At 39.0% G+C, this 26,489-nt stretch overlaps 2 protein-coding genes across 3 annotated transcripts in view; both read right to left on the reverse strand.

The window, feature by feature from the left end:
- The window catches only part of slc17a7a (solute carrier family 17 member 7a), a 38,224-nt gene extending 32,103 nt beyond the window's left edge, over positions 1–6,121 (reverse strand). Inside the window, exon 1 of one of the 2 annotated variants that reach the window (XR_005209773.1) lies at positions 5,979–6,040. Coding sequence is in view for 1 of the 2 variants with exons in the window: in XM_037791330.1 (XP_037647258.1) it covers positions 5,979–6,040 (62 nt within the window). In the remaining variant the exon portion in view is untranslated. Of the gene's footprint in view, positions 1–5,978 lie in introns of both variants that reach the window. The other variant, XM_037791330.1, reaches the window with a different exon arrangement.
- A 1,709-nt stretch (positions 6,122–7,830) lies between these two features.
- slc6a16a (solute carrier family 6 member 16a) lies at positions 7,831–23,398 on the reverse strand. Its single transcript, XM_037791329.1, has 12 exons — positions 23,136–23,398; positions 16,574–16,799; positions 16,291–16,448; positions 15,225–15,351; positions 14,952–15,127; positions 14,247–14,357; positions 13,836–14,077; positions 13,203–13,389; positions 11,612–11,813; positions 10,226–10,385; positions 9,960–10,122; positions 7,831–9,020 (listed from the first exon to the last, which is right to left on the reverse strand). The coding sequence occupies exons 1-12, from the start codon at positions 23,136–23,138 to the stop codon at positions 8,673–8,675; spliced, it is 2,103 nt and encodes a 700-aa protein (XP_037647257.1). The 5' UTR covers positions 23,139–23,398; the 3' UTR covers positions 7,831–8,672.
- Positions 23,399–26,489: the final 3,091 nt, after the last annotated feature.

A 26,489-nucleotide genomic window follows, 5' to 3' on the forward strand; every position in this document is an offset into this window, starting at 1 on the left:
CCTGGGAATGAGAAAGGGCTGCACACACACACACAAATTTCCCCATCATCCATGGAATATTTAATCATATATAATGTGAAACTCCTTAAATACTATTTGTATTTATTATTCTTTTTCATAAGGAGGTGAAAGGGGAGTGACAATCTGCCTGGAGGCCACTTCTACTAAATATTTATTTTCACATTTCCTGATAGATTGTGTAATAAATATTTATAATTTTCCCTAATTTGTGATTTTGCAATAATAATTCAGCTATGACAAAATGACACAGTGAGTCTCACGTGCTGGCTGGTGACCTGGGACTTGTGTTACCCTGTATATTAAATTCACCAATTCACAGAGCGTTCTGTGTAATCCTCTGATAAGAGGATGATAGAGAGGGAGAGAGAGAGAGAGACAGCGAGGGAGGTTGACAGTAAAAATATTATATAACGCCAGACGCCATTATTTGTCCACATCCATGTGCTGAATTGATCCTCCATTGTGCTGTATGTAAACCAAGCTTTCCTTATGTCAGCCCATCCACTCTAGTCCTCTTGTCTAAAAAATATTTCCCCTTTATTCGCCCTCTAGGTCAGGTGTTTGGACGAATGGGCGGTAGCTTGAGGATTTTTTAAATTTTTAAAGTACGGTTATTTTGTCATTTTTATAATGGTGTCTCCCCCTTCCTCCATGAGCCTCTCTCTCCCTGAAGTGAACAGATTGGGTCTCGGTGGGACTGTGTCACCCAGGGAGACACCCTCCTCCCCATCCTGTCACACCATTTTTTTTTCTCTCTCTCCTGTGGACACACACACACACACACACACACACACACACACACACACTTATACACACACACAGACATGTTTCCATCACTTTAGAGGACATTACATTGACTTACATTAATTTCCTTACCCTAACCATAACCTCTATTTGCCTATTCCTAACTCTAACCCTAACCTTAATCCAAGTCTTCACCCTAAAATGTTCTGATTTATTATAGGGACGTGCATGTTGTCCCCAAAAGGAAGGCAAGTCCCCACAATGTGACTATGTAAACAGATTTATGTCCCCACAACATGAGTAATACACCCACACACACACACACACACACACACACACACACACACAGCGTTCCACACGTCTGACCTTCATAGACGTATTATCTAAATACTCGCATAGTACAACTGTGTGAGTGCTGACTGCATCTGCACACACGCACACACACGCACACACACAGTTTCTTACTACCTTTAACGATGATCTGAACTGGGACATAACATGAATAAAAACTTCTTCTCTTACTGTTTATTTGCCTCCCAGTTCTGTTGTGTTTTTAAACTCAAACCCATAGCCTGCATATAAGAAGTAGACGTAGACACCGTGACGTCACTCATTGGTTTGTGGACTGCCATTTTGAAGCTTCGAAATCTGCATTTTGGCCGTCGTCATCTTGTTTTTTTTGCAATTAGAAGTGACACGAGAAGTACAACCGAACGCTGAATAAGACGTTTTTAAGCGACCAAAATGTTACAATTTACTTTCATGAACTGGAAACACACTGTGAAAGGGTTAAAGTTGTAAGATGAAAACACGGACAACTCCCAGACCGGACAACGCCGTGATAGCGATTTGACTCTAAATGGGACCATAATTTACGAAATGTACATCATGCTGTATTGAAGAAGACTTGAAACTAGTGATTGAGACCATAAACTCATGTTTACAATGTTTACTGAGGTAATAAATCAAGTGAGAAGTAGGGCCATTTTCTCATAGACTTCTATACAATCAGACTTCTTTTTGCAACCAGAGGAGTCGCCCCCTGCTGGCTGTTAGAAAGAATGCAAGTTTAAGGCACAATCTGCATTGGCTTCACTTCCCAGACCCGGAGGTAGCCCACTGCTCAAACCAAATTATGCATGGAAGCACGTAAATATAAAATAATGAAGCATTACTGACATCATGGATACAACCAGCATCACTGCCAATAACCGGGCATGTTGAGCGGCTGCAGCTGACTTTCCAAACTACACAGCTCAGACACATCCATCATCATGAGGACGGGACCCTTCAAAAAACCTGTCTGCATGTATCGTCTGCAACAATACAGGTAGAGAGAGTGACGCACTGGCATTGACAGACAGAAAGACAAAAAGATCAAGATAGAGAACACAAGCTGACAAGCTGTCTCAAGTATTTTGGTGTCTTTTCATAGTCTTTAAGTCTCCAGAAGCATCCCAGGAGAGTTGTGATTTTCTGCCTCAACCACAATGACAACCAGTCCAATAGCTTTAACATTATGACTGCCATTGTCATAATCATAATGATTATACTGCAATCATCACAATCCCTGGACTGATGTAAAGTAGTCAAATCTTAAAATGGATCTGACTTTACATCAAACTTGTTTTTTTTTTTCTTTCATTATGAAAATATTTACCTCTGGCTACCACCTACAGTGTATAGTGCAAAAATGACTAAGTTAAGGCATACGGGTTAGTACTTACACTGGTATTTTTGTTATATTTGTTGAAATTCTCATCACATCCTGACAGCAATCAATAAATCAAATGCTCTGACAGAGAAAAGGAAAAAGATTGGGTGTATGTAGCCATGGCAGGACTTTAATAAACCCGTCCAATCATTTCATTTGGCCAGAATGTGATGATTGGACGGCCTACCTGTCTACCTGCGCACACTCTGCCCGTGCACTCTTTGCGCGTCACCAGAGTCCTCCACAAGCTGCTAGCTTGACAGCTGTGAGTACTAACAATAGCCATGTTTGCCGTTCACATTCATAATGATAATTTTGGCGGAGTGGCTTTGGAAGGAGGCCTGAAGCGACGGGCTGTCAATGATGCTGACTTGGCGACTTTCTCTCTAGATTTAGGGACTCTTGGAGCCAGTGCTGCTAGCTACTTTCATTGGAAAAGAGTGCTGGGTTTTTCCGTTGGATCATTTTAAAAATCTATCGTTCTTTTGCTAGTTTCTGAAGATTACCGACCCTACCTTTAACTGCAATATTAAATTACACAAGTTTAAAAAAATGTGATACAAACCCCTAAGTCATCAGGAAACCCCTCTGGTTGTGCACATGCACAGAGAAGTGAAGTCAAGTAGCAAAGCTGCTCTGTTTCTGGGATTACTTAAATAAATGACTGTCAAGAACATTGTGTAATATATAATACTACGATTTACAATAATTAATCAAAATTATGCCAAAACATCTGCAATTCTTGCAGTGTGCCAGTCTGAATGGTAAAACAAAAATAGGCTTACTGTAGGTTCATGTCATCATTTGAATATTTTATTTAGAACACTTTTCAGACCCCTGTGTGAGGTAACTGAAAATGTAGCACTCCACCGCAAGTAAAATGGATTAAAAATGGATTACTTGTTATATTCTGTATAGCCTTGCGTGTAGTTAAACACAAGCTCTTCTTGTATGGCCATGCAATCCTGCAGACGCAAACAAACGTCTGATTCATTTAAAAGTCTTTTAATAAACCTGTATATGGCATTTTTATTAGGTGCAAAACGGGATACCATTAGAAGTGATGAGACGACGGTTGTAGTGTGATTAGATTTCATGTATAGTGCTGTGGAGTAGTTCCTTGGCACGAGGAGATGAATAGATGATATTTAGGAATTACTTTGTAGTTGTTTAAAGAAGGGATAATGAGAGTATGAATGTAGAGTGCACTTGACCTTACAGTGATGAAGTTTATGCTTACCTAGTGGAGTTTAATATAGAAACAGGAGATGCATTCTGATGGAGAAAATGTTTAAATAATAGATGAACCCCTGGCTACTTTCATCAGGAGGGATTTTGTCTGTGAGGTGGTGAGATTGCACACAGACACACTAGTCTATTCACACAGCGCAGGGATGTCCTGTGTTCAGGATGCAACATATTTACACTTGCACGCAGATGCATGCCTCAAAACATGCATTTTTCACATCTATTTGAACAAAATAATAACTTTTTCTTTTGAAACCGTTGTCAACACCTAACACTGTGGCCACATAAAATCAGAGTTCACTGGCTAAGCCGAAGAAACGCCCACTAAAACCAATCTGGATCCAATCTTATACACCACATCTCTCATAGCATCAGCTGTGGCCGTGCACATGCATGGCTCACGACCAGTAAGTGAGAAAAAGCCTGAGATTTGCATGTCTGTTAATCTGGGAGACCCCGATAGGCTGAAAGTTATCTGGTGCCTCAATGGCTCAATGGATGCATGGATGGAGGATGGCGGATGGAGGATGGAGGAGGGAGTGGCTGGAGGAAGTGACATGGCCTGGGATGGAGAGAGTGGGAGGGGAGAGTTTAGGGATTTGCGTGGCTCGACAGCTGGACTGAAAAACAGGCTATTTCAGGACGGGATTTATATGTTTGGTTGCTACCTCAAATCCTGAGAGAGCGGAAGCTTAAAGCGATGGTTATTGCATGAGGTTCTATCAGCGTCTTTAATCTCTCCTTTTTTAGTGAAATATTGTCAGAACAACCAATCTGTGTTGCATTGATATGCAATTTATTTACAGGTATCTGGCACTTTAACACATTTATTAATTAATAAGAGACTGCACAGACATATGTTGATCTTTTCTTTAAAAATGAAACAGCCACACATGAACTGAAGGTCAGCTTCTTCATTATCTGTATCAAAGAGCGACTGTGTGCATCATATAAAGGCTGGAGGTGATACAGATTTACTTGTATTACTTCAGGGCTGCAATCATTTCAGAAAATGTCCAATAAAAAAAAATTCCACAATTTTCTACTGTCCATAACATCTTCAAATTGCTTGTTTTGTCCAAGCAACAGTCCACAACCCAAATATATTGTATTTTCTATCACATGATACAAAACTGTCGGAAGTTTGTATAAATATATAATCTAAATGAAAAAAAAAACATTGTCAAATGCCAATTAAGTTTCTGTTACTTGATTTATCTATTAACTGACTAATTCAGCTTTAGATTACTATAATGATTATTATTATGGCCTATTTGTCTCTTTTTTTGATCAACTGGATACAGCATGGACTTTGTTATACAAAATTAAGCTTCATAAAAATGAGTTACCTTGGTAAATTTTATGAATAATGAAATGTCTAAGATCTCAGGGTTTATTGATTAAAGTGAGACAAAAGTAACTTTTCTTAGTGAAATGTTTTAAAAGATATACAGGGTATCATTCTAATTTATTGAAAAATAATAATAAAAACACCAAAAGTAGATAGATAGATAGATAGATAGATAGATAGATAGATAGATAGATAGATAGATGGATAAGGACTGGTTCCATCTGATCAAAGCTCTCATTCAGAAAACGCACGGAAACATTATGTAACCACACTTACACACTCCTCTGAAACACTAATACACTTAATCCACTTCGAGCTGGACCAAATCTGACAAGAGCAAAACGAACAGGCGAGAAAACAAAGAGATCAAGAGAAAAGAAAAAGCATCATTCAGGATTTTTAGAGGAAATATGTTCAACAAAGCCACAAAGAGAAAAAAAACCTCCCTCTTGTCTCTCTTTATGCACTTTCACTGCACACTTTAATCCAGATGACATCCCCATCTTTGACTTCGGTTTTGGTATGGTGGGTTTAGTCCTAATTTGTTTTTTCCCCCAAATAAAAATGAACTATCTATGAAAAGACAACCAAAATATTTTCTCCATCACAGGCAGTATTTTTCACCCACTTCTGTCCAATCTGCACTGTGCAAAGCTGCACTTTTAATGTTTGTGTCTTAAACCCAAAAGTCGCCTCTTTTCCTCTAGTTCAAATCAACATCGAACAAACTTTTCCTCCACTAGAGAGTTACTGTCTGGAGGAGAAAGGATGTGAATCTGCAGCATGATGAAACTGCTGAGGCAGAGGCAGAACAGAACCAGCAAACGCGTGAAAACGGGGGAAAGTGAGAGGTGGAGTCGGGTTGATTTGGTTAAATAGGTGTTTAAAATAGGTGTGTACCTGTGAATTTTCCCGAGAGTTTTGCCCGCGACCGCCTTAATCCTGTCTGGTCGGATCTCCATCTTCTGCTGCTTCTTGACCCGGCCGGTGTGATGAAGTCCCGCAAGCCCTCCTGTCCTGCCTGAACAAGCCCAGTCCTCCCTCTCTCTCCCTCCCTCTCAATCCGTCCCTCTCTCTCATCCCTCTCTCTCTCTCTCTCTCTCTCTCATCCCTCCCTACCTGCATCAGCATCCACTTTGCTCTCAGATGGGTCAGGTGTATTGACCTTTCTGGTCCACACTGTTAAGAATGTCCCAGTAAAATAACATTAAAGAACTGGCAGCAGGGTTGCCTTTATGTTACTGTAAAACTAACATTATTATACTGTCGCTGAAATTTACAGCTCTGTACTGTTAATGAAAAATACAGTTTGAACTGGTTGTTTTTTTATTAATTTCGCAGTATTTTACAGTTAATTTACTGTTTAAAGATACATTATATAGCTGTTTTTCACCTTTCTTTTACATTATCTTACTGATTTGTTTTAATGCACTATTAAAATACATTTTAAAAAACACTTTTCCCAAAATGTCTGTCTGGCTACAAGCACAGAATGCAAACCATAACAACATGTGAGTGAAGAACAATAAAGCTAATTCACTGATTTTACAATCATGCACAATGTACAAGCCTCGCATGTGCAGATCAGGTCCCAGAATTAAAAAAAATACTGCATGAAACTGTTACTGATGATACTTTAGACAGTTGATCAGCAGTAAAGTGATGTTTTTTTTAAGAATGCATTATAGTTCAGTTAAAAAACGGCCTGTGAGCGTAATTTAACAGGTTTTCTTTTGTATTAACAGTAAAGCACTGTTTTTAGCAATAACAGGTTAATACTGTTGAAATCCTGCTGTAAATTAACAGCAATTGTTTACAGTGCACTGTAAGGTCTTTATTAGACATATGGACCGTGGGAATATGGATGATATTGAATATTCAAGTCGTTTGTGTCGAGTGTAAACCTTTGATTAATTACCACCATCCTGATAAAAGTGCTGAGTCGGTCAAAGATGAAAATACAGGGTCAACTTACTGACAGGCAAGCAAACAAAACCCAACTGGGTTGTGGCACAAACTAACAAAATAGCAATGATAACAAATGTGCATTTGATGATGTTTTTTTTTTCCTGTTTTGGCTAAAATGGAATAAATAATGATGGCATTCCTTTCCAAGTGTGTCTTTTGTGAGTCTTTTTTTAATCTCTGATATTTTATTTCTCTTTGTAACTAAGATTTGTTCAGCCAACCCCGTAAAATCTAAATCATAGACCTATAATGAATGGCTGACGGTGAACACCTAGACTATCATTTTGTCAATTTTAACCTTTTTATTTTTATTTTTTAAACAATTGAACACGTATGTATCTGCACAATCATATTAGTGTTGAAAGAAATCAAGCTGCAGGTGTCTGCAGCCAAAATATGTTGATTTATGATGTTCAATCCCACATATACTGTAAAAAGCGCATGCATGGGATTTGAATACAATGTATGACGGTGCATGTAATGTCTTTATTGTTAAGCACTTTGAGCTGCATTTCTTGTAGCTTCTATAGAAATAAAGTTTATTATAAATTTGATCAGCATTGCTCAACAAAAATGTCATTAATTGCTAAAAGTTAGAATTGCTACTCTAACTTTACTACTCTTCTGTCTACTGAACCCTTTAGCAATGTCACACTCACAAATGTTAAACTTAACTTCTATAAGGGCTTTCAGCTGTATGAAAAATACAGCCAATACACCAAATATTTCCCACAGCTTCAGGTTTGAGTGTTGATGTGTAAATCACAGAAAAGGCATCATCCAGTCAGGTTGCTGCCATCTAGAGGTTTATTTAAGTCCTCGTCTAGTACAGTACAATACTGCTACACTGAGCACTTTGTGTAAAAACATTGCTGTGGTCTTGTGAGGTAAAAGGATACACATATAATGTAAAATACTTATCTTACTGACATATTAACATTTCTCACTTCACATCCAAACTGATTCACAACAGAAATGAACAGAAATGTTCAAACATCCACACACACACATCCACACACACACATCACAGTTGCTCAAGGTAGAATGTTTTCATGCAAATTCATACTTGGCATTTAGCTAAAAAATACTCATAAAGCATATTTTTGTCTGTCGCTGTCTTCCTCAATTCACCGGCGAACTCAGTTATGACTCCCGCATGAAATAAGGCTGGCAGAAAAAGTATTTGACATGCTGGTGGCTTGTCAACTTCGTACTCTAAAACCTTCCGTAAATTCTTTTGTTTCACCAAATATAGCAGCTTATTCCTTTTATATGTATCTGTGAGTGTTTTTATTTTCTGAACAGTGTGAGTGGTTCAGAAAATGAATGGAGGGAGCTACAAGGAGGAGTTGTAGTTTCATAACTACAGAATCTAAAAAAAGCTATTAATTTGACTGGTAATGTACGTTCAATAATATAAAAGTTAAAAATAACTTGTAGGCTTGTCAACAATGTAGAACTTGCTGAATATGATGAATGAGTGCAACCCAACGACTCTTCCTCAGATTAAGAATAATTCTGTTTCTGACTGCCCTCCCTTCACTTTGCAATCTCTCTTGCAGGGTTGTTGCTCGTACGCTCTCTGAGGTTCAACATCTAAAACACTTCATTCCCCCACAGCCGTGCTCACACCCCTGTATCCTGTTCGTCATCTTCTTCATCTTCCTGCTGAGGCAGGAGCCGGTAGTGTTCGTCACCCAAAGGCAGGAAGCCAGTCCTGGGAGGAGCCTCCTCTTCCTCAGAGGGGACTCGGTGGTGCGAGTTGGAATCCAGCAGCTCAGTGGAGTTGCACTTTGTGTACAACTCGCGGTGCATCTCCTGGCCGCCTCCCTCCTCAGAGTGAATGTTAAGGGCCCTGCGGTTTTTCAACGTGGAATGGATGTAGCCAATAGGTACCGGCAGGGTAGCAAAGACTATCAGCATGACAATCATAGCAAGAGCCCAGCCGGGGTACTCAAGAGTCATCTCAGAGGCCTGGAGAGAGGAAGAGATATTGCTCAAGAGTTAACCATCTTTAACACAGTACAAATAACTTTATTATGACCATGAAAAAATTGCAAAGTTAAGATAGAATTATTCCTGAGTCTTTATAGCAGTTATTAGTATATCCATAGATACAAATATGAAAAGGTTAAAGGTACAGTGTGTAGGATTTAGCAGCATCTAGTGGAGTGGTTGCAGATTGCAACCAACTGAGTAACTCCACTCACTCCTCCCTTTCCAAGAGTGCGGTAACGTGAGCCGCCGAGTTCAAAACCGTGGCAACGCCGTTCGCCTCGCTCAGAGGCCATCCTTACCATAATAACACTACTTTAAGAGCAACAGAAGTCAGATGTTGGCTGGTGGTACCACAGTTTTGTACTCTGCGGCTCACGTTACCGAAGTTTCACAAGAAACAGAGAACTACTGTGCCCTTCAGGTAACGTAAATATGCAAAAGTCTCTCTCTAGAGCCAGTGTTTGGTTTGTCCGTTCTGGGCTACTGTAGTAACATGGCGGACTCGTAGTACTATGTAGGTATGAAGGGCTCATTCTAAGCTAATGGAAACACAACAATTCTTAGTTTCAGGTGATTATATACTAATGAAAATGTAGTTATTAATATTATATTCAATTTCTGTTAATAGATCCCCCGAAATGTTACACACTGTTCCTTTAGGCAAAGTTATAAATGAAAAGAATTAAATAATCACAACATCAAAACACATTGAAAATACAATAAATAAATATTAAGTTGATCATACAAAAACATATGCTTCAACAGCTTGAAATTGTTGTCATTGTAGTTATTGAGTGCATTTGGGAGAACAATATACAGATCTTGGTGAGTATGTCACATGTATTGTAAACTATAACAGAGGATTTTTAGATTGGGGTTAGATGTTGGACAAAAAGCCTTAGTCCGGTATCTTACCGTGGTTTGATTCCAGGCGGTGTATGTGGGCCTTTTGAAGACCATGCGCAGCAAACTTGCAGCCAGAAGACCAATCATCGCAAACAGACAAACATATTTCCAGAGATACTTGTACACCGCTGGAGGGCGCCATTTGAGCATGACTTCAATGTCATCCAGGAAGCTGCAGAGATGGAAAACATTTATATGACATGCATCTTTTCAAAATAAGAAACAAAAAGACAATGAAACAGGACAGAAATGATTTAATAGTGAAAGTTTCTTACCGGTCTGTCCCATAAACCCACGACACACTGATAGTTTCAAAGATTACCACGATGATTAACGGTAGAGTCGCAGAGTAGTCGTCAAACATAGTCACAAAGTAGTTGCCTGAGCGCTGGGTGAACAGCATTCCTATTAAGAACCCCAAAGCACAGCTGGACACTGAAAAAAATAATAAGAGGGCAGACGGTGTTAGAAAATATCAGTTATCTGAACCTTTAATCATTTTACATAACTGCAAACATTTGTTGTAGTCTTTAGAGGCAATAGTGAATTCTTAAAAAAAAGTAAGAAAATGCTGACAGGCCTATATGTATACATAGTCAGACACCAAAATGTCCTGCCTAGGGAGGGATATTTACATTTTAACCCTTTAATGTTCTGCTCCACTATTGAAAAAGGTGTTGAACTCAACCTGATTGAATTATCTCTACCACTCAGTTTACGCACTCAATCCACTAGATGTCACTGTGTCTTTAAAAAGCCTAGGACTCTTTTCTCATTTCCAAAGGTAGGCATATTCTTTCAACACATCAAAGTCTCAGAGGTCTTATTGAACAGAATTATGTAACTTGATAGAAAAAAATATTCTAATAAGGGGTAAATAATTTCATAAAAACACGCTCAACCAAACGGTTGAACTGTCTTTTTATGGAAAAGGTAGTACAGCTAATGATAATTAAATTGTACTATTTTCTACAAAAAAAAAACTTTTATCATTTATTTTTGTTAATATGATGCATTCAGTGTTATTCCACAATATATATGCAGAAATAATTTAATATGTAGGATTTTTTTACTGTCTATAAACATACTCTACCAAACGGCTGAATTGTCCTTACTGGTAAAAGTAGTGATGCTAAAATAATATATTTACAATTTTTATAAAATAAAAAAAAACGTATGAACATTTACTGTTGTTAATATCATTTGTTAATACCATATATTAAATGTTATTCCATTATATATTTGATGAAAAATTATATCGGTATGATATTTCACTATTTCTGAGATGTTTTTAAATAGCCTACTGTAAATATCAAGAATAAATACATGAAATATTTATACTAACCTATTACTAGCATAATAACAGTGCATGGTTTGTATTTTTCTTTTACCATGAAGCGTCATCTCAACCGTTTATTCATCATTTATTCAATTATAGAGGCCTATAATTACAGTGGGTTCTGTTAAAAAAAAACATCAACATTGATTGTTGTTATAATTGTCCAAAGGACATAAAATTGCAAAGACAAAAAATGTCCATAGTTTTTTTTCTTAGTGAGGACATTAAAGGGTTAACTGTATAAATTTAATCATTTATATCCCTGGACAAGTGCCTATAATACAGAGCATTGTGTGATCTCGTGTTGACTTGTGTGAGTTACCAGTGAGGAGGGTCCGGTGGCGTCCCAACAGGCCAAAATTGTCCATGAGAGGTGTGAGGATTCCCTGCATGGTCCCAAACATGGTGCTGAGGCCCAGGTTGAGAAGCATGAGGAAGAACAGTGTGGACCAGAAGGGGCTGGCTGGGAAAAGGGCCATCACCTCAGTGAACGCTATGAATGCCAGGCCTGTCCCTTCAATGCCCTGCGCTCATACAAAGACAGAACATGTAGAAGGAATACATCTGAACATTTTATAAATGTTGCAAACAAGTGTTAGGTGGCACATCCTATGCAAATACATTACCCCTTATCTTATAAGTCAGTTTTTGGACCACTATTTGTAGATATAATCCGATACCAGAGCCACTGCTGTAGTAGTCTCTGCAGTAGGGGGTGAGTCATCTTTGTAGTAAAATAAACACTATCAGATGAGATGACTTTTAGTACCCCTTCCTCTGTTTCTTTAGTTTCTGCTTTCACTCCTCTATCTCAGCTTGCTTCCATCTCTCCGAGAGACCTACTAGATACTGTGTCCCATATGTTTTCTTCCTCCTGCCAGCGGGATATTTTACGGTACCTCACAGATTCCTCAGGGGTCCTGGGAACCTCAGCACCACACCTTCTTACTATTGTTATTGAAATGTTTGAATAAGCAAGCCATCATAAAGCAACCTGTGGTGATCCTTCGCTCTCTCTCTCAAAAATATGTTCTTGAAAAAGGTACCACATCTTAGTGCTGCACAACAGGCCTGATTTGAAACCACTGGCCGCTCCGTATTACTGGATATGTTGGGGTTGGGTGGGTATTTCATGCAATTTAGTGCATCCATACTAGGGCTGTGTGTTGGCAATAATCTGGCGATACGATAAATTTCATGATACAGGGATTACAATTCAATATATTGCGATTTATTGTGGTACTGTCAGCAAAGCAAGTAAAAAGATTTAGATTTTTTTATGCAATCAGAACAATGAGATCTGCGTTTGCATTTATCATAGTCCCTGTAACATCCAACATCACAGCACTGCTTTGAGAGGACACACGCTGACGGGACGCATCTCTTTGCAACTGAAATAAAGTATTGACTGAGTTCATCTTTGCATGTAAAATATTAATTAAAAGACGATACAGTGTTTTTGAGAATTGATACAGTATCACAAAACATAATATAGCAATACTCAATATTTTCTTACACTCTAACCCATACTGTACATTTCAACAAAGCCACTACGATCAACACCTGTTAAATGTCCCTCACTAGACATCCACTACTAAAGCTTCAGTTATACTTTCTGAAAGGACGGTCGCACAGACATGAGCTAACGTGGAATTGTGATGAGGAAACGTTTGGATATTTTATACTCTGTGCGGGTTTACTAACCCTTCTTTAAAACGTCAACATGATTGTTGTCTTGTCAAATTGTTTTAACTTTATGCTTTGGGTTGCTTGTTTCATTGTTTTCTGAGATTATTTTTATTCCTCTAACTGTATATTTAATTTTATAATTTGTATCTCTTTGTGAAGCAAGACTTTTTTGTTGATAACCCCTCATATAAAGAAAGTTAATTAAAATTATATCTCAAGGGTACCTTATTCATCTCCTCCTCCAGACTGCAGTCGGTGATGTTAGGACCCACCATGGAGCTGTAGTGACTGTACCACTCTCTGTATTCAGCTAGAGACACAGAGCTGGGATCTGTCATGTTGATCCAACCAAGGCCACCCAAGTGCTGGTTAGATCCATGGGACGACATGAGGCTTAGAAGACCAAGGTTTCTGGAAGAGGTTAGAGTAAAAAGATAAAATATAAGATAGGCAATATCTGCTGTGAAAAGCCACCCACTCCCATATTAGGGTTAATTGTGAATATTTATTAAGAACATGTCAAATGATCAGGAATTACTGCATAACACTGTTGTATTTCATCAATCTCTGATAGTCAATGCATGAAAGTGTTTGCCTTGAATACTTTTTTCAACAAGCTGAGTAATTAAATTCTTACATTTAACAATCCACTGCAAATATGCCTGAATAGGATACATACTGTATACAGTATAAAGCAAAAGGGCATTTTTCTGTGACCATGACAAGTTAATTAGATGATATGGTCTTGGAGAGTACTTTCCTTTTTAGTATTTTGCAAATATACAAACTTGTATGAAAAGTAGTTATTACAGCAGCAATAGAAATAATGTGGTAGATGGTGTCGCACACGTCCGTACTTAGCCATGCAGCGGAGTACAATGTTCTTGGCACGGAAACCCAGCACAACGAATACCACGAGCGAGGCCAGCACAGACGTCATGAAGTTGATGCCGGAGACCATCAGCGCGTCCCTGTGGCAGTTGTTGTGGACTGGATTGTAGGAAGAATACGCGATAACGGAGCCATAGCCCAGTCCCAGGGCAAAAAACACTTGTGTGGCCGCCTGGCGCCACACCTGCACACTACCCCAGATTTCCAGCTGAAAAATTACACAAAATGATGTTTCATTAAATCTAAATTATTGTAAAGGCTACAAAACCTGGAAAACATCAGATTTAAATACTCAAATTTTTAATCTGGTTTTCATTGGATACAAATAAAAGTCAAGACATGAATATGATCAAAGACATGATGAAATCTGTACTTACTCTGGGATAAAACATATATTTGATTCCTTCCATGGCACCGTCCAACATCACCCCTCTGATGAGGAAAATGAAGAGCACCACATAGGGAAAGACTGAGGAAAAGTACATCACCTAAGATTTGGAAAAAGAAACGGGAGATGATTTCTGTGCCAGAATATTTTCAAGGGATGGTTTGACATTTAGGGTAAATACGCTTATTTGCTTTCTGGTGGAGAGTTGGATGAAAAGATTGATGCCACTCTCACGTCTGTCGTGGCTACCTTGTGATTGACAGGTTGCTACCACGGCGTTGTCCGGTCTGGGAGTTGTCCGTGTTCTCGTGTTACAACTTTAACCCTTTCACAGTGTGTTTTCAGTTCATGAAAGTTAATTATAACCTTTTTGGTCACCTGAAAATGCCTTATTCAGCGTTCAGTTGTACTTAGCTCCACCCTCTTGTGTCACTTATGGTTATGGTAAACTGAATCATAACCCCTGTATGATGATACATGTCGTATCGCCAGATTCTTGCCAATACACAGCCCTGCTTTGGACAGAGCCAGGCTAACTGTTTCCCCTTGTTTCCAATCTTTGTGCTAAGGGCTGGCTGTCGCTTATATTTGCCGGACACGTGAGACTGGTATCATCTTCTCATGTCCCTTTCACTCTCCTCCATTTACAATGATACAGGCATAAATGTGACAAGGAGAAAAGAGGTTGACTTACCTTTGCAGATGACTTGATGCCCTTGATCATAGCCAAGGAGACAATTGCCCAAGCAGCCAATAAACAGCCCGTCATGATGGGGTTAAGCTCGCCGGATTCGTCGATGGAATTCGTGATGTTAAGGGCTTTCCGAAACCAGAAATATGACGTTGGGGAAGAACCGGCACATTCTTTCACTGTTGATTGAGGACAAGTAACATTATTAACCTTAGACTGGCATCTGCAGTACGTGACACCTCATTTTGATTAACTGCTTGTCAGTTATGTCAGTACCTGTGTCATTGGTGGTCACATCAATTGGACAATGTTCCCACGGCAGGGGATACTGAAAAGAATTACCCATGTAGAACAGGCTCCATGCAATAATGACATTGTAGTAAAGAGCCACGTAAAAACAGACCTATGGGAGAAGAAAGGGTTCATGAATGAGTTACTTATGAATTATGAAATTATCAATATTTACAGAGCAAGTCCTTTGCGAAATAGGATACAGCATGTTCTGACCTGAATAGTTTGTGAAAAGCTCTTTCAAGGTCAGCAACTTGTTTTCCAAGTGGAAAACAGCACACCTAATCTCAGATATGTTTTTTGTTTTATTTAATGCATTTGCAACCCAAAAGTTATAATTAACCTGTTGACACTTGTATGCTTAAAGTGAATAATGAATAATGAATTGTGACACTGACATCTCCTAACAGAGCAATGAGGCGTTTTGGGAAAAGAAAAAAGTTTAAAAAAACAAACATGGGTGTCTAAGCATACAAGTATACGCCTGTGTGCCATGTGTGCACAGAAAGTTCTTGCCCACTTTGTGTTTGCAGAGTTTCGTCTGTAGAGAAAAGTGTTACGCAACAAACTGCCAGCACTACAGCGTAATACCTCTCTCACATTACAGCATGGCCGGATGTCATCAGCGTCCTTTCTTAAGTATACATACACTGTGACTAGTAATGAAAAGAAAGTTGTTTACAGAGAGGTGATAAATGAGGTAGAACATGCACTCGCTTTTTAATGAGACAAGTTAGACATATGTGCTTATGAATCTTTTCATTCCTATGACCTATGTTTGAAACCCAAACATGAAACAGCCTGCTGAACCACAGCAGGCTTTAACCTTGATACTGTGAGTTATGAGTAATCAGTTTGCAAACGTGTGTGTAAACATTTGTACAATATAATACAGGATGTAGAGTGGATTTTATTGCTTCCCCCTTTTGGCTTTTATTTGCCCCAACTAACAAATAATCCAAAGTGCAGCTTTCCATTCATACATGAACAGAACAATCCCAAACCCAGAACAAAAAAAGAAGTTAAAGAAAAAAATGAATTCAACTCTCACCATGCAGCTGGAGTAACCGATCCCTGCCAGCTTTGGGGAGATGTGCTTCCACACACCGATGCTGCCCTGACGAATGCTCTGGCCGGCTGCCAACTCCATGAAAAAAAGTGGAACTCCCACAATCACCAAAAGAAAAACATACAGCAGCATGAAGGCCCCTGGAAGGAGGGGAGGGAGATTTTAAAATAAGGCATTCATTTATAACACATTTTCTTTATTATGTGTTGTCTCAAGTTTGTCTTATGCATCAAAATGCCCATTCAAAAAAAGTTGACACACTCACCTCCTCCATTCTGGTGGCAAAGGTATGGGAACCTCCACACGTTCCCCAGGCCCACACTGAACCCCACCTGGGCCAACACATACTGGACCTTAGAGTCCCACGCTGGTCTGTCTGCATCACATGTCTCATCTCCATCTGCACCGTTCACAGCTGTGAGCTGAGTTTCAGACTGGCCCTCGCCCAGCCAGGCTCTGTCCTCGTTGCTGTCCAGTGGAGGCTTCTCCGTCTTGACATAAACAAAGAAGAAGACTGATAAACTTCACCGATAATCAGTTGATAGAAAGTGACTTATTGACATGGGACAGTTGAAATAAACATAAACATGCACCAAACGCAACACTGAATGTGTTTGAGTGCCTTCACCACGTCTGCAGACCCACGAGTGAGTCCAACTTATCATTTATCAGGGACCACAACAGTCTATAGCAATATGAAAGGTGTACAGTGTCTGGGAGACTGACTAAAGACCACTGAGTCCAGAGGAGGGAACGAGAACATGTGTGGTTTCCACCCTTGACCTGCCACGTGAAAACATAATTGTAAGACATATGTGCTGTAACTCATGCTGCACTCCAATTTCATATATAAACAACGAGGATATGCTCCATGTGGGAAAAACTCTGTGAAAAAACTCTGAAATCCTGTCTGTATACTGTGGAGTTTCCAAAACAAAACTCAAATATTTTATCTTAAAGTTATAATCCTTAAAGGGATAGATTGGGTGTTTTGAAGTGGGGTTGTATGAGGTACTTATCCATAGTCAGTGTATTACTTACAGTAGATGATGGTCAGCACACCTCCAGTTTGGAGAAGCACACAGGAGTACCAGCACGGGAGCAAAGCAATGTACTACTGTGGATGGGGCCGGCAACAAAACGGATTTTAGCCACCTAAAATACGCTATATTTAGAATATTTTTGCCAGTATGCTCTATGTTCTCCCCAAAGCAACCAGACTCCTTTGAAGAAAACTGTAATTTTTACCTCGCAGAACAAGGGAGTTGCTGGTCTATGGCTGCCCCGATCGGTAAGTTTGTTTGTGTTACTGTGAGTCTTTGGTCAGTTCGGATCCAAAAGTCCCACGATAGCACAAACAAACTACAGAGGCAGTGATAGACCAGCAACTCCTTTGTTCTGCGAGGCAAATCTGGGTGCTTTGGTGAGAGCATAGATGGATATAATGGCTTCATTTCCCCGTCGGAAAGGGCTGTCTGATGGCAAGGTAAAGCGGAGAAAATATTCTAAATATAGCGCACACTTAAACTGATTGATTTTTTTAGGTGAGCCTCTCTTTTATTTTGCTGCTGTCCCCGTCCACAGCAGTACATTGCTTTGCTTCCGGGCAGTAACTCCTGTCTGCTTCCCCAACCTGGAGGCATGCCAACCGTTATCTACTGTAGGTAATACACTGATTATGGATAAGTACCTCAGACAACCCCACTTCAAAACACCTGAGATATCCCTTTAACAATTTCATGAAATCAAACGTAGACTCTAGTAAGTTTACTGAAGGAGTGCAATATTTGGCAACATTTTCGAAGAATAAATTATTCTGTGTTATTTACTTTGGCTTGTTATGTGAAGCTTATGCAAATAAAAAGGTGATTAGATCATCTGAATTCTCTGCCATTTAACTTAAAAAAAAAAAAAAAAAGGGCACAGAAAACCCCAATCTCTAAGAAATAAGAAAACTCTCTATGCAAAAGAACTTGAGATCATCAGACTGCACTTGAACTACACACTCTCACCAGCCAACTCAGCTCAGATGAGTGGGAAAGATCCAAACTGGCTTAACATTTGGCTTAACATGACCTGGCTGCTCCACTGCTGGTATCAGCTGGTGAGAATGGAAAATTACAGGGAGGTGTATGACCCAGAAAAGTATGTGGCTGGTCAGAACACATGGTCAGGCATATACATCAGGTGATTTCAGAAATATGCATACACACATACATAGAATGAGTGTGGGAGAGTGACAAAAATATGCATGGTCACACAAATAGAGAGGAGGGGAAGTGGGAAGAGAAGCAGCCACAAGGCATATCTCTGGGTGAAGGGGGGATAGTCTTCGGTGTCGTGTGGGTGGGAGTGGGAGGTGTTAGGCGTACATTGGTTCACACTGTGGGTGGTGCTGAGTTGCATGGGTGCACCATGTGGGGGACATAGTTGGTAACAAGGCAGGAGGCAGAGGGCTATTACAATTTATGTCAACATTTTGAGGACCCATTTATCTGGGAACATAACAGGCTTTTGTTGTAGTAGCGATGTCACGTGTCAAACACAATCCAATATTACCTCAAGAGCTGATTAGTTGATTTTAACTATATTAAATAAACTTAGCTGATTAATAGATAAGCCAGTAATAGGGCAAAAATATCTACAACTGGTTATTTGTTGGACATAAGGCCAAAATCTTCTATCACGATGTAGGTAATTTTATCTCGATGATGATAAATATTAACATATCGCATGTTTTCTGGTAGTTCGTTTTGACGATATACAGTATATCATTATATATATCATCATATTGCCCAGCCCTAGTTCCAGCTTCTTTGGACTGTTAGTCAGACAGACATAGCAAGAGGTTTGAAGAGGTAATTTTTCAATATTTTCAGACTTTGCGGACCAGACTATTATACATAAATGGATGAAAATAATTGCTAGTTGCAGCCCTAGTTACCTCCAGAGTCAGCTAATCTTGGATAGTGATTGACCAAGGTTATCTGAATCGGATTCGGTACTACTATTGTGAACTGATAAAGTCAATCAAATGTGTGAGTAACCTTGGTGGTGCAGCTCTTTCCTTTCTAAGAAAAACAAAACATCCTTTAAGAACCGTGAAAACAAGTTATCATTAAAAGTTATTATTGAAATGAACCTTTGCAGATACAGTTCTTACTGAGATGTACGATATTTTAGTGCATCCTCAACAACACAGCAAGCCCGTATCAGGTTGTTTTATAGCTTGTTGAACCAATTTACACACAACTGTAATTTGTTTTAAAGCAAAAGTTTATTTCTACTTTTTCTGAACCTGTAAAGAGGACTCTCTATGCTTTTAACTTTTAACACATCTTCAGAAGAAGTGGAAAATAACTGCATGCTTTTCTTCAGTTCTGGGCCTTGCTACAGTCTTTTGCGAGAGAACTGCTGTATTTTTTCTTTTCCTCTCTTTTTCTTTACTTGGCTAACCTTAAATTATCCCCACAGCCCCCTCCCCCCAGCACACACACACTAACACATGCACACACAGAGCGGTTGTAAATTTGTGCCTATTGGTCAGCCAGGGTCTATCTCTGGGTACAGTCGAAAACAGGCAACCGCACTTCTGTCCTCAGTGAACAGTGATAGTAAATACTCAAAGGCACGCCTAACTAATCTCTAAAAACACATTTGTTTTGTTTTTATATTTATAGAAATGGGTTGGGATTTTTTAAAAAGCACATTGAGCAAACATAGTTAGATTGGAGCTGTGTTTTTATTAATCAAGGTCAAGGTATTTTACACCATAACTGGTATCCACTAAAAGAGAATAAGCATGTTAATAAACCCCCAATATGTCTTTATAATGTGTTTAATCATGGTGTTGTATTAATTAAACAAAAATTTCTTCGACTGACTTCGGTATCGCTTAGTTCAAAATGCTTACAGCAGATGTTCTCTTTAAAGTCTTCCAAAATGCCAACCTTGTTGCCCAGTAATTGCCATACCATTCTCCATAATATCTGAATAGGTACCTGTTATTATTATTATTAAAAAAAACTACAGTGGTGTAAATTATTTATAAATTCCCAGATTGTTACCCCCCTTATGTCATATTAAATCCCAGTATTTACACCGTAAATACAGTTACTGAATGCAACTGGCATGCTGCTGTGTTTTGAGTACACATTCATTTCATCAGATAAACTCTGAATAACTACAGTCAGAATGACACTAAGATTTTTCTTAGAGGTGCAGTGTGTATAGATCTGACGGCATCTAGCGTGAGGTTGCAGATTGCAACCAATTTAAATCTCTCGCGTGTGCCAAGTGTGTAGGAGAACTACGGTGGCTGACGTGAAAACACAAACGGCCCTCTCTAGAGCCAGCTGTTGTAAGAGTAGCGTAGGTCATATGGAGAATAGCAGAGCCAGTGTGTAGAGTGTGGGTACGAGGGAAGCGAGTGGTGAAGCAAGAGAGAGAGAAAGAGTGGTGTGACAGAAATGCAGACTTACAGAAAGTGTTCATAAAGGGCTTAAAATGTCAGCGAGAGAGCCCTCAAGGATTTGACGATTTGACAGTGGGACAACCCTAAACCCTCACGGACTTTGCGGGAATGCGTCTCAAAGTCTGTGAGTCTGTGAGTGTGGACATGGGGATTGGACCATCGACTCCGGCCCACGCAGGAAAATTTAACACAGTGTTGGGTTTGTCAGTTCTGGGAGGACCAATATAATGCAGTTTTATACAACAATAGCACTAACTACAACCTCAGCAATGACCACTGAGTTAATTTAAAACACCTCTGCTCAACAAAAGTATCTATTACATGACTGTATTGGATTACGACACAGCTACAGAGATTTATATTTCTCTATTCGCTCAATGGAGTCAGATATAGACTTTATCTAGTTGGACAGGTACTGTTATCTAAGATGAGAGACACAGATTACTGAACATGTTTCATCATGACTCAGAAATAGAAGAGGATAGCTCCGCTTGCATATAAAACCATGAAGTGGCACAATAAATTATTGTCACACATGTTTAGGATGTGAAACACTTTGTTTTATGGGTTCACACATGTGGATGAATGCTTTACACAGCATGACACACATGTGTTTCTGTTTGCAGTCATCCCAAGCAACCTTCCATAAACAGCCAGGATAAAGACCCATTTACGCATGCAATTTTACATGTCAAGGTCATGTTTGCAAAGGAATCTTATTGATAATCTACTCAGGATCTAGTAAGGCTCAAGAGTAAATGAAACACCATCATCACCCTCATCAGGTAACTTGTCATACATCTTCAAGCCAGCTGCTACGGGGTGAAGCTCAGATACCAAAATAAGAGTCAAAACTGCAATGTCTTGTCAATTTTAAAAATGTTCTGTCAGTACTTCAAATGAGATCTATTGCAATGCTGATGTCGGCATTGTGCAAAACATCACACAAACGACTGTGTATTAACACGTGTGCAACCACAAAAATTAAGAAAATTATAATCTGGATTAAATACAAAAGGATTTAAAGAGGCAGAATACTAACAAGGCATGCTACTATCAAATAAATCACAGTTGTGGCACACTGCACCAAGGAGCTGCAGAACGGGAGCTACAGTATATTATCAGCTATAATCCACATGCACGGAGATATTCATCACATCTAAGTCTATTTAGTCCCTTTCTCTACCTGCCTCATCATGTTTTAAGACTGGAATCTATCCCAGTATACATTTATCTGAAAGAAAAGTGCCAACACCCTGCACAGGTATACATTAGCAAATACACATATGATACGCTTCTCACAATACAAACACACACGCACACGCACCACAAACACACACACACACACACACACAGTATTGCATAATCTGAGTCAACTATGAAACCCCCTCTACATAGGCTACAGTGGGTTTTACTGTACATTTGCAAGTCAGTTGTTGCACATTATTGTTGTGTCACATTTGATTTAAAATAAACAAGGATTGTGTTGTTAAGGTGCTGCCATTTATTTCTCTAGTTTTGTCTAATTTACTGCTTTTTATTTATTTATTTTTATTTTGCACAAATTAAGACTACACAAACATAACAAAAAATAAAAAATATACAGTGCAGGAAGAGGCAAAACACCCACTTGGCTAATTTGAAGCCTCCACCTTAATAGTGTATATATATAAATTTTACTTTTTCACTATAAAATATATAAACATTTTAGGAATTATATAATTATGAACATCATATGTAAGCAAAAAACTCCTGATTTCCTCCACTCCTGCAATAAAGTATAAGAAATAAAAAAATAGCTTTAATTAGAGGTTGTTTACATCCACATCAAATCCATGTGTAGGATAGTTGTCAAAGTTATAGTCAGTGCCTCAACATGAAGGGGGACTAAACTAATTGTAAAACTCAAAATATAAAGTAATCATTTTAAATTTGATTTTATACTACTGAAGCTACAGTATCTTTATTTTTTATTTCAAATGTCTATCACAATAGCTTTCATGTATACAGGCACACTGACAGTTGTTGTGCAGGTTTTGAACATATTGAGCAGCATGGGGTATTTATGTTAAAACAAATGCACAGAAAGTCAGCTGCATAGCAGAGATTATCCAAAGTGAGGCAGCCCTAAAGCCTCCTCATGACTGCTCAAGTAACAAAGGAGTCTAGTAACGGTATACAACCTAATGCAGCATAAATCACACATTTACAACCAGGAAAAGACAGTAAAGACAGTAAAGACAGTAAAGCAAAAGAAAGAAGTGAGCAATAAGAGCATGCAGATTAAAAACACAAGAGCTCATACAGGTAATAAAGTGTTATAAAGCAGAACATCGATGTGTTGTGGACATACCATGCTGACAGCAGCACAGTCCCAGAGAGGAGTAGAGTTTCCACAAGTCCACTAGTTACTTTCTCTGCTCGGCACTTTCTACCTTTCTTTCCCCTCACAACGCTGCTGTTTTAACTCGTCCTTTTCTTTGTTTTTTTGTTTATATTCAGGCTGACAAATATAATCTGCTAAGAGAGGAAAGTCTCGAGTTTGGCGACCACGTTTTTTTTTGTGCTGGAACAAACTGTGTCGTCTCCAAGCCGAGAAGACAGATGAAGGAGAAGTTAGTGCAGATGGAGCCAATGGGAGCAGAGAGGGGGCTGAACTGACCTTCCTCCAAAACGATCAGCTGAGCTGGACAACACATGAATACACACACTGCTGCTTGTTACTGTGTGTAGTCTGTAGGTTTCACAAAAACACCTCTGCAGAGAGAGGTGGGTATACTGCTTTAAAGGTCCCATATTATAAAAAAAGTGAGATTTTCATGTTTTTTTTTTTTTTTTATTATAAAGCAGGCTTAAGTCCTATATAAATACTGTGAAAGTATCGAAACACTCAATCCACAGGGAAATACACACAGCCCGTATTCAGAAACTTTTGAAACAAGCTTTCAGGATTTCTGCCAATTCGTGATGTCACAAATATACAATATTTAGACCCTTGACACATTTTAAATGTAAAAAAAAAATTCTAAATGTGTCCAAGTTTATTATTGGTTGCAGTGTATGTGAATGACATCAGCTGACAGGAAGTAAACATGGACCCAAGCTGTTGCCTAGCAACGCAATTCCGTTGCAATTCCGTCAAAATGCGCTAAAACGGAGCGTTTCAGACAGAGGGTAAATACAGGTATATTCAGGCCAACAGTATGAGGAAAATAAAGTTGTTTTTTTCAACCTTACAGCATGTAAACATGTTCTAGTAGAAACACAAAATACAAGTATGAACCTGAAAATGAGCATGATATGGGTCCTTTAAAGGCTGCTGCATTTTAATACGACGTTTTAAAAGCTGGGGATTATAATTGCGCGTATGTTCATGCAATTAGGGTACAGGCGCTGACTGCATCTCCAGCACTGCTCAATGCAAGACTCTTCCAGAGAACACACAACTAAAGTGAGCCTAATTAGCGCACAATAAACTCCCAATTAAATCCCAAGATGCAAGAGAAAAGGGAGGAAAAACTCAATAAACACAGTTAAAGGGGATTTGTGTGAGATCAGCAAACTCTGCAGTAATCCCGATCCCATCTCATTCATAGGCTGTAATGCACATTTTAAAAAGTAAAGTAAAAAGTAAAAAACAAAAAAACGTGGCTAATTAAAGCAGCAGTAGTCAGAATATTTTTGGCATCATTGAGCAAAGATTCCATAATAACCTTTCAGCATATTGTAATTCAAGTGTTCTGAGAGATAACTAGACTTCTGCAGCTCCTCATGGCTCTGTTTTCAGGCTTTAAAAATCTAGTCTGTGGCGGATGACTTTGGCCAATCACAGGTCATCTCAGAGAGAGCGTGTTCCTATTGAGTGTTCCTATTGGCTGTGCTCCGGCTGGTGGGCGGTGCTTGGTATTTCCTCAACAGATCTCAACATGGCTGCCGGGTCACAAACTTTCTCATTTTACAGCTAAACAGTACACTACAAGATGTTTCTGCAAAAATTTGAGGCGAGAAATAGGCATTACAGTAACAGAATATGGATTCATATCTGATCAGCGCTGCCTAGTTTGACCGTTTGATCGGAGTTCGCGAGTGATTGACAGCTGCTCAGAGACGGCAAGGCTCCAGCTCGGCTCTGATTCATTGTTTTCCTCCGGTCTGTGAAATCTTGCAGATGCTGTTAGGGGACCGGAGGACACAGATGCATGATTTTTTTCAGATTACCTGTCTCATGCACTACTGTCAGGATATAGTGACCGTTTTATAAAAATAACTTTTTAAAATCACATTTGCTCCATTTTTACCCACTGCAGCTTTAAAAGTCCTATTTCTAACAAAATTATTTTGTTCATAAATGTAATTTTAGCAACAATATACCTTGTTTTGGTGTTTTCGTGAAGGATGTTAAACTATATGTATATATGTTTTGTTACTGTTTTAATTATATACTGTCCCCTATATACACATTTTCTATTTGGTATCATTATTATGATTAATAATAATCATAATAATAATAAAGATGCTCTGTGTGAAGTCATCATCACCTCCTCATTGCATAATCCACTGAGTCAATCATGTCAATAACAGATCCTAAAAGAGTTGCTTTATCCTGAAACACTGAAGAAATGGTAAAAAAAAAAATTGTATTGAAAAGTTTGTACTGCAAAAAAATAATCCTTGCACTAAAGAATGTGTAAATGCCGTAAAAAGCAAGCCTCTGAGGTCACACAGCTGAGTAAAACAAATTAGTAGCCTGTACATTTCCAGCCACCCGTTGGGTAAATGAAAGGAAAATGTCTACTACCCCTTGTGGAAAAAATGTGCAAAGATGACCCTAAATACTTGCTCTCACAAATGAATGAATTCAGGAATCCACAACTGAGGAAATCTCTGGGGTTAACATTAATCATACTGAGAAATTCATACGGGTACATTGGACATTTGGAGGGAGATAAACCGGATAAATCTGTAACGAGTCCTCTGTTGTGTATTTTTGTCTATTTTTGTAACATGTAGGACTGACCCTTTACACAGCCAGATAATACAGGCCATGAGAAAACATGTTTTAATGCCATTTGAAAAGGACTCTTCTCTACCAAATGAAAAAAGGGCAGGCATGGGGGCCCCCCTATATTTCCTCCTGCACGTCACTGGAGCAGCCATGTACTCCCACTGCTGGGTTGCACATTATAAGTGTCCTTCTTCAAGTCAAGAAATAAATGCATAAAGCTCACTGCGGTACAGTACATCCTAAACTAATCGTGGAGATCAACTGAAAAGCTCTTAGGCTGAGATGAGACATGTTGTTGCTCAAAGTTATGTATATCATATTTAGTAGATTAAGTTAAACATAGCAAAAAGATGTCATGAAAGCCACCTTAAAGCAGACTATTTGATTCATTTGGCCAACGAACTTACTTGAGTAGTCTGGCTTTAATTCAGGCCTGGTGAAGGCAGCTGCAGAGATCGTTTTCTGTTGATATAAACTTTTATTCTATAGTCAACACTGGATCCTCTAAGCAGCGGAGCAGCTGACCTGAAGATACTTGACCCGAACATGCCTACATCCCACCAGTTTATTATTTTACGCTCCAAAATGTCACAAAGTCAAGACATGATCTGAAACACCAGGAGACAGACATAGAAGTGCCTGTAAAACAGTCTGCTGTGCACTGCAAACCAAATTCCCACAATCTCTGCAAAGTTGCTTGGA

Source organism: Sebastes umbrosus, chromosome 14, assembly GCF_015220745.1.
Source record: "Sebastes umbrosus isolate fSebUmb1 chromosome 14, fSebUmb1.pri, whole genome shotgun sequence".
Lineage (NCBI taxonomy): Eukaryota > Metazoa > Chordata > Actinopteri > Perciformes > Sebastidae > Sebastes > Sebastes umbrosus.